The sequence below is a fragment of the Clupea harengus genome, chromosome 20 (assembly GCF_900700415.2).
Source record: "Clupea harengus chromosome 20, Ch_v2.0.2, whole genome shotgun sequence".
Classification (NCBI taxonomy): domain Eukaryota; kingdom Metazoa; phylum Chordata; class Actinopteri; order Clupeiformes; family Clupeidae; genus Clupea; species Clupea harengus.
Window position 1 is genome coordinate 20035866 of NC_045171.1, and position 10000 is coordinate 20045865.

The 10000-nt window shown below is 43.1% G+C and overlaps 1 protein-coding gene across 3 annotated transcripts in view; it reads left to right on the forward strand.

Annotated features, from left to right (window-relative positions):
• The window catches only part of kctd12b (potassium channel tetramerisation domain containing 12b), a 40912-nt gene that overhangs the window by 18953 nt on the left and 11959 nt on the right, over window positions 1-10000 (forward strand). The window contains exon 2 of one of the 3 annotated variants that reach the window (XM_031586981.2): window positions 3007-4481. The exons of 1 other annotated variant lie outside the window; for it this stretch is intronic. In XM_031586981.2, coding sequence (XP_031442841.1) covers window positions 3007-3623 — 617 coding nt within the window. In that variant the 3' untranslated portion in view covers window positions 3624-4481. Of the gene's footprint in view, window positions 1-2796; window positions 2820-3006; window positions 4482-10000 lie in introns of those variants that run through there. One more of the 3 variants, XM_012833911.3, reaches the window with a different exon arrangement.

Below are 10000 nucleotides of genomic sequence, written 5' to 3' on the forward strand. Positions count from 1 at the left end.
AGCGCTCCACACGAAGCATTCTGATGGGCAAACCAGTGAAGAGAGCGCAGTGTGTTTATGCACCACTGAGGGATGGAGGCTGTAGGCTGTTCTATTCCCACAGCTGTCACTCGCCCTGCACTCATGCATAGTTCTCTCCCTGGCAAGTGTACCACACTACGCATTACATTACACGTTACTATCAGGGAGAACAGATAGAGCAACCCCTACACACACACACACACACACACACACACACACACACACACACACACACACATACACACACACACACACACACACACACACACACACAACTTTCACGAGTTCCAGTTCTGAATTTGCCTTGAGCGTGCCGGCAGAAAAGCATGTTTGGAAAAGTCCTGGCCAGGATCCGGAATGTCGTGCAGGGATCGTGCAGGCAGGAGTCAGCAGCGGCAGCATCCGAGAAGATCCGTGCACACGCCCTCCCATGCATTCCCAACTGAGAAGGAAGACAGGTGGAGACAGGGGAGGAGGGGGGGTCATTTTGCTGCCGCCGTGACCAATGTCAAAAACAGAACCATGAAATGGGAATAAATAATATGAAGGGGCGCGACACAAGAGACATGGCAAATTTGTGACATCTACCGAACTCCCATTTAGAACATATATTCCACTTATACAGACACGTGCTGGTTATATTTGATATGATATGCTCATCTAAGGGCAAATGTTACCCTCAGGATGCTGCACTCGTTTAATGAGCGTGGTTTAGCACTGCCGCCTGTGCAAGTACGGCAATCTAGACTATTCTCATTCGTAGTTCCACGTTGGTGGAACGAGCTGCCTAGCACTACCAGAGCAGGGGCGTCCCTCTCTACCTTTTAGAAACTCTTGAAGACCCAACTCTTCAGAGAGCACCTTCTTTCCTAACTTGCACTTCTACTAGTACTTAACTTGCACTTACAGCAGTTACATTCCTGCACTTTTTTTCTAATTCTTATGTAAAATAGTATTTATTGATACACTAGGTCTCTATTGCTCGTAGCTTGACTGTTCTCTCCCTTGTGCTTTGGACGAAAGCGTCTGCTAAATGACTAAATGTAAATGTAAATGTAATATTTCACCTCTACAGACACGTGCTGGCTATATTTCCTTGGTTACAAACGTGCACTTCATGAGCTGCATTTGCATATGAGAACAACCTTAACCAGTGTGTGCATGTAAATGTTGAGCTTATGGAAACATACAGTGATGACTGGGATTAAGCTAGTGTGTGTGTGTGTGTGTGTGTGTGTGTGTGTGTCTGTGTGTGTGTGTGTGTGTGTGTGTGTGTGTGTGTTTTTTGTGTGTATGTAGCTAGCTAGAGTGTTTTCTGAGCTGAAGCAGTAAATGTGCATAGCTCATGAGGCTCATATTTGTATATGCATTTACACCCACACACACTCATTCATTTATTTAAGTCTACACTTTAAATCTTAAGCACGTACAGGAAGAGGGAGAGAGTATGGAAACACACACACACACACACACACACACACACTCACACAAATATGCCATGGGAACTAAAAGTATGTGTGTTACCTGAGTGTTTACTCATTTGACCCCAAAACAACAACACACACACACACACACACACACACACACACACACACACTGTGATATTTACCAATAATCCTTTGCCCATATCCCAGGGCTATTTACATCTCTCTGCCTCCCTCTCTTTCTCTTCTCTCACACACACACTCACTCACTCGCTCACTCTCCTTTTCCCTCCTCTCTCTTCTCACTCTCTGGCTAGCACTCATTCTGTCTATCATGCTTCATTTCTTTTCTTTCATTCTTTCTGTCCATCTCTCTCTCTCTCTCTCTTCATTGATTCATAAATCAGAAAAATGATACTATTATAATAATATCATCATATATATATGTATGTCATCATATATATATGTATATACTGTATATACACACTATATGACAAAAGTATTCGGACGCCTGACCATTACACCAACGCTGACAGGGAGTTGGTCCCCCTCTTGCAGCTTTAACAGCTTCCACTCTTCTTGGAAGGCTTTCCACAACATTTTGGAGTGTTTCTGTGGGAATTGGTGCCCGTCCATTCTTTAGAGCATGTATCCAACATCAGTGCCACGCTCTACAGAATGAAACCAATTCCCACAGAAACACTCCAAAATCTTGTGGAAAGCCTTCCAAGAAGAGTGGAAGCTGTTAAAGCTGCAAAAGGGGGACCAATCCATGTTAAAGTATATGTATTTTAATACAATGTCATTGCAGTCCCTGTTGGTGTAATGGTCAGGCGTCCGAATACTTTTGTCCATATAGTATATACATATATATATATATATAGATTTTCCCCTTGGCCTGCCTCAAAGACCCTCCAAAGAGATTTCTCCTGCTGCCGGGCGGGTCAAGAATTCCCTTTGATAGGCAGAGACACAAAAGCCAGCTTCTCATCATGCTAGAATATTCTGTGTGAATTCAGACACAGCCTCCACCTTTGACCAATACTCCACTAACACCTCCAAGACACACTGCTCAGAGGAATCATGCCCTCTCTCTCTCTCCCTCTCTTCTTACAGCTTTTCTGTCACTTTTTGTTCTCTCTTCTTTTTTTGTCCTCTTCTTCTCCCTCTCTTTTGTAACTCCTATGTCTGTGCCTTTGATGACATTCCCAAATTGAAGGATGGCACATCAATCTCACTGTTTTTACTTTCTTTCTTTCTTTCTTCCCCTCTTTCTGATCTCTCATTCACTCTCTGTTTTGCTGCTCTGTCTCTTCTTCACCTGTTTTCATTCGCTCATTTCCCAACTCAGGTTTTGTCTCCAAATGATTTGAGGTCAACACAGTTTGTGTATCTATTCTATCTAGAGTAAATACGTTTGGGATAAAATTAGACTTGGAGGCAAGTGTGAGGTGATATCTGTGACTCTTCCACAAACCGCATCTCTCTCTCTCCATCTTTCACCCACTCTTTTTCTGTATCAATCTCTCTCTCTTTCTATCTATCTCTCTTCCCCGTGCAGGTGGCAAAGCCTCATTCACAGACATCTGGCCTGACGTCAGTATCCCGGAGGCTCCCGTGGACCCGCAGCCTTGCGTAGACCCCAACCTGGCTTCTCTCTGCAGCCAAGCAGAGACCAACGACTGCAGCCAAACAGAGACCAACGACGCCCTGGACCTCCGGAACGGTGCTCCCCTGGAACCCCCTCCGCCTCCCTCGCCTCCAGCCCCAGACAGCCCTGACCTGCCCCTACCCCCACCACCACCCCCTTCTGCCCTGGACCCCCTCGCTGCCTCAGCCCTGGAGAGCCCCACAAGTCCGTCCATCACCTCGCCCCCCAGCCCCCCACCACCACAATCGCTACCCTCGTCACCCCCGGCGATGAGTCCGGCACGGCCCACCACCCTGGCCCTGAAGACCCTGCCCCGACCCTCCACTGCCCAGGTCCCAACTCAAGCTTCGGCCCCTGCCAAGGAGAACGGGGGCCCCCCGGGCCCTGACCAGGAAGAGGAGGAGCGGAAGATGCTGGAGGAGGACCTGAAGAAGTGCATCGATGAATTCAACAAGATCCGCATCCCAAAGCTCTTCCCCGACCGCAAGAGGAACTGGCAGAAAGACTTGCTCAAGAAGTATGAGTGAACTGGGTGATCTGTGTGATATCGATGATCTAGAGTGTTCTAGAGTGATCTAGGGTGATCTGAGTGATCTAGGGTGATCTAGGGTGATCTGGGTGATATAGGGTGATCTGGGTGATCTGTGCGAATGTGACTGCGGTTCTGGCCCTGGGCTTTTGGCGGACCCATAGTAAGATTGTATTTGAGGTTCCTTTGCTCAATAATCACAAATGCTGTAGTGTTCCCTGTCAGTGATACAGTGCTTTTGTGTGGCCCTGTGTTGAATGTGTGACTGTTAACAACTGAATGAAATGTGTGCATGTATGTGAGAGTGTGTGATCGTATGAACATGTGAGAGAGAAAGTGTGTGTGTGTGTAGTGTACTTAATCAAACTCTCTTACACACTTGAAGAATACAGATTGATACTTCTGGACTCAAGCCAACAAATATCAACCTGACACAAGCTGCGTTTCTATCTGCATGTTTGGATAAATATGCTTTTCCCCACGACTGCACTAAGTAAATGAGTTCTTCATTATCCCGTATTTTAGCAGCAAAAACGCTGCCGGTTCTAAAATGACCAAAACACTGCCAGTCTTGAAGTGACAAAAACACTGCCAGTTCTAAAATGACAAAAACACTGCCAGTTTCAGTTAGGGACAGACTCTGGAACAGGGCCATGCCAGATCAGGGCTGGGTCCATTCCAGAACCAACTGGTGTCCGGTTCCGGTATGATTCTGAGGGTAAAGTACAGTCCTGTGATTGGTGCTTCTGGGGTTCTGATGGGAAGTGCTGAGGATATGTGGGGCAATTAAACATTCCATCACCAGCTGTCTCATGTGTGTCAGGTTATCTCTGTGTCTCTCGCTCTCCTTTTCTGTCTGTCTGGATCAATGTATATCTTTCTCCCCCTCTCTCTGTCTTTCTCTCTTTTCTTTCACCTCTCTCTCTTTCCCTTTCACTCTCTCTCTACTCTCAAGCATCGCTCACTATGTCTGTCTGTTTGTCTGTTTGTCAGTCTGTCTGTATCTGACTGTCTCTTACTCTCTTCCTTTCTCTTCACTCTGTAAAATGAGGACCAATAAATGTATCATCTGACCTCTCTTATCCTTGATTGTTTAAACTGACGTTACATGACTGAATCATTTGAATTATGTATTTTCCAATCAGTATTGTGTTTTTCAACCAGTGTTGATGGTTTTAATCAAGGGTGACAGTGTGTTTTTGCCAGTTTTTGAAAAATGTTTTGCATTTGACTGATAAGGAACAGTGTTAGTTTTATGCCACTGATGCTAAATAAAGTACATCTATTTAAGTTATGAAGCTGTATGAAGTGATGATTCAAGTGGTTGAAGTAGCATGGTAGCATCCATATGTGGTTTCATTCCATCCTCTGACATTCTGACTTAGGGATAATGGCAGAATGGTAAAAGCGAGTGAGAGAAAGAAACACCAAGGCCATGACAGAAACAGGAAAAGGAAGTGCTCTCCTTTAGAATGGTGGAACTGTGGCAGTCTTCCACCTGTTCAGGAAGTTCTGTTTGTCTGTGTAGAGACCATTGCTGTAGACCTCAACGGTCCCAAGCTGCCAAACTGTAGCTTTTCTCAGCGTGCTGAACCACATGACAACCACATAACAAGGCCACCTGCATGTCAACTGGGGAAGCATACTCACATCTTTACATGATATATTTAAGCTTTCAGATTAGCTATTCATTGAAGAATAACCTAAAAAACAGAAACCTGAAACGAAATACTCCTTTATTCAAACGAGTGGCAGCTAGTGCTGTGGACGCTACAGTAAATAGCCATAGTGGGGTTAGTCCTCTGCTTCTCATGTTTTCTAACATGAATGTAAGAAAGGAGTTACACACAGAAGTCTCTGGCAATCTCAGCAATTGTAAGGAAAATGTATTGTATTGCACCTATTTTGACAGACTAAAACTTCATTCTCCAAGCAATAGCTATAGCCACATGAACAACAGCCCAGTGGGAGGTGCCTACACATGCTCTCATGACAAGCAGTAAGCAACACTGCTACACTACACTATCTGCTGATGCAACACTGCTACTCTACTATCTGCTGATGCAACACACTACACTACTATCTGCTGATGCAACACTGATACACTACTATCTGCTGATGCAACACTGATACACTACTATCTGCTGATGCAACACACTACTATCAGCTGATGCAACACTACTACACTACTATCTGCTGATGCAACACACTACACTACTATCTGCTGATGCAACACTACTACACTACTATCTGCTGATGCAACACACTACACTACTATCTGCTGATGCAACACTACTACACTACTATCTGCTGATGCAACACACTACACTACTATCTGCTGATGCAACACTACTACACTACTATCTGCTGATGCAACACTACTACACTACTATCTGCTGATGCAACACACTACACTACTATCTGCTGATGCAACACACTACACTACTATCTGCTGATGCAACACACTACACTACTATCTGCTGATGCAACACTACTACACTACTATCTGCTGATGCAACACACTACACTACTATCTGCTGTTGCATGAAGGTGCCAAAGTGATACAAGAGGAATACAATACAGGGTTTGACAGCAGGGGGTGAATATTTGGGTGAATATTTGGGTATGCTCAGGTGATATCAGCATGTTGATCGTTTCCCATGGTAGTGGAAGCAGGACCTAGAGGGACACAGTATCCAGTCACAGAACCTCTGAATAATGGCATTCACTGTCTCACGTGATGCCCTGAATGATACATAATATAATAACAGAATCAATGTCAAATGTAAATGTAAATGTAAATGTCAATACTGAATGCCATGGGAAATGTACTGGGTGAGGAATAGTAATGATATCTCAGCTCAGCTTTTCCTGGGAATATAGTCTGGAAACCCTCACTGTAGCTCTCGACCGCCCAATGGGGGAGTTTCAGGCATCGCAAAGAGGGCAAACTGTGTTGGAAAACCAGTGAAAACAACATGGCTGTGCTTGAAGAGGTTTGCATCGATGTTGTAATTGGTTTCATTTGAACTTACAGTTTTTCTCGATTGATTACATTCAAAAACTGGAACTTATGGCACAATGACCACAACCCGTAACTCATGTGCCAACTCCCTAAACCAATTCTGCTAAACTATAAGCACAATTATGTGCTTTAGACACAAATTTCAATTGTTAACCGCACTTTCTTCAAAACACAACACACAATTATGTGCTTTAGACACAAATTTCAATTGTTAACCACACTTTCTTCAAAACACTAAACACCATCCTCTCTACTTTGCACACTTCATCAATGCCAAAACCTCCTTGTGTTCAGACAGAACACACTGCTATTCAATTGGCAAAACTTCCATTTCAAAGGCTGTTGTGCAATTTTAAATCAAAGCTTTAGCAATATGATGGCCACAGGTTAGCTCCTGGTTTGGAGAACAATTGATGGCAACATTGAAGTGAGAGGTGATCAGAAAGGCAGAGGAGTGAGAGTAAGAGGAGGAGGAGGAGGAGGAGGAAGAGGATGAAGAGAAAGAGCAAGAAGGAGAGCCATTATCTCTGATGAGATTCGGGCCACTGTGGTCAACCATATAGTCAACCATGGTTTGACCATGCAGGAGGCTGGCCAGAGGGTTCAACCAAATATAAGCCGCTTCTCAGTTGCATCCATTCTCTGGACATTCAGAAGAGGGAATAGGTAAGAAACACTACTATGACAGGAAAACACTAGTTTGAATGCCTTATCAGGAGCATAGTATTCTTGTATTTTCCATTGTACTTTATCTGTAAAATTACGTAAACAAATACAAAGTGTTTGCCACAGTGGATTGTGTTCTAAGGCGGAACACCTTGAGAATGAAGCAGGTGTACAGGGTGCCTTTTGTCAGAAACTCCGACAGTCAAACAGTTATGCTATGACTATGTGCAAGTAAGTCATATACATTTTCACAACTGATTGCGTCCTATCAGCACTGACACATTACTGTACTGTATTGTAATCCAATCCAATGTTACAGTTTTTCTCGATTGCTTACACACATGAAGCATGCCTCGTTTTCTCAAAACTCTAAACACAAATCCCTAAACCACTCACACAAAATGCAACAACATTCACAACACTGTGTAGGTCTATTTCTGATAGCACATTGTCAATATTGTCTTGAGCTAGAACAGGATGCAGTAGTTTTTTGTCCTTTTTTATTTTACATTTTTCTTTCTTTTTTTTGTTGACTGTACTGGCCTATATCCTATTGTCTGTTCTGTGCAAATCATTTACACATTCATTTGTGTTTGCTGTGATGTATAGGCTACAGCACTTTTGGAAAAAATAAAGAAATATTTGAGTTGTTACTGTATATTTGTGTGTTGTTTTATATTTGCGTAAAAACATTATACAGTTATATTTTACTACAGGAGTAAGCGTATAGTAACATAATGTTCCTGATAAGGCCTTCATACTGGTGTTTTCCCATTTCATAGTAGTGTTTTCCATTGAGCACATCAGTGTTCAATCGATGCTTAGAATGTCTACTCATATAATGGGCTGTGTTTGTCATTAGAAAACAAAGTACCCTTTTGAGGTGACATAACACTGTTTTGAAAGCAAAGTTGCCTTTTGCAGGATGTATAAAGGGTTTTGCATTTTGTGTGAGTGGTTTTGGGATTTGTGTTTAGAGTTTTGAGGAAACGAGGCATGCTTTCAAAAAATGTGTGTTAGCAATTGAGAAAAACTGTAAGCAGCTGCATAGTTGTGTAAACCTTTCTAAGGGAGGCAGATGTTACAGGACGATGCTTCCCCCTACTGTGTTCGGTGTTTGGGTTTGATTTACCAACTGCTCTGTTTAATCTGGATTAGATCTATGAGTTGAATCACTTACTTATTTATCAGTTAATACATAAGAAACGTCCACATACAGAGAATGGGTGTGACCGGAGAATAAAAACATTCAAGAAATCAGAACTCAATACTAAATCACTTTTAAAATAATTTAAATCTATACTCATTTAAGGTGATCTGAACTTCAAAACGAAATGCCTCTTGGGGGACATCCAGTGAATATAGTAGAAAGAATATAGTCTTGATTGGTGAGGACAGCACCTGTATTATCACGCCGAAACTATCTCCCTAAGAGTGTGTCCAAGATCATTTCATTACTGTCAGTTAAAGTCAATTACCATAGTTTGCTTCGAGGGCTCAAGATTAGTCTAATAACGTCGAAAACCATACGTGTATTTAGCTTTATACTTCATCTCCCTCAGCTCTGGACTGTCAGTGTGGTGGTGAGCTGACCTCCAGACATCAGAGAGAGACGACACAAACTCATCTTGACTCAGCATCTTTCCAGAGTACGCAGCCAAGCGCAGAGGCTCCGGGAACAGAGGGACACCTGCTGAGTCATTAGGAGGAGATTTATGATGAGAGCACACGCCTTTGAGATGGTCCTCCTCCTTCTTTTCAGTAATGTCATGACTCCTTCCGGATTAAATCAGATTAGATCAGATTACATTTCATTCATCTTTACTGTTACTGCATACACGTACAAAGTCAATGAAATGCACTTAGGATCTTACGAGAAGTGCTAAAGAATGCATTTGGCGATACAGTATACAGTATTTGACAGTATATGCAGATGCAGAGAAAAATGTCTGTGTAACTGAATCACCTGTGGTATGTGTGTACATGTATGTGTGTGAGAGAGAGATAGAGAGAGAGTGAGTCACAGAGAGACAGACAGTGAGTGAGCGACTGAGTGAAAGAGAGAGAGAGAGAGAGAGAGAGAGATAAATAAATGGTACAAGTGTTGTCTTCATAAGGAACCTTTAAGGTCAGGTGATCGCAGAGTGTGCCAGAGAAATAGAAATACAGACAGACAGGAAGAGAGAGAGAGACTGATTTGTCCTGATTACTGAACTATTTTTACTTATTTGCCTCAAGTATCGTTTATATCTATGACATGCACACACACACACACACTCAAACAGTGTTTTACAAACTGGCCAAGTCCTGTTGGCACTGCCAGCTGCTATCTGTTTAATTACTAAGAATCCATATGCTATGGACAAGCATACACACACACACACACACACACACACACACACACAAACACACACACACACACACACACACACACACACTCACACACACACACACAGAGACACACACACACACACACACACACACACACACACACACACACACACACAAACACACAATCATAACCTGAGTAATGCCACCAAGATGAAAGTGATCCAACTCTCTTAAGTTCAACAGACTGCGCAAAACAAGGCCTTTCCTAGTGTGCATTTCCAGCATGCCTCCAGAATCATTAAACCAGCGGAATAACAACAAAGCACCTCAACAGAGAGAGAGAGACAGAGAGA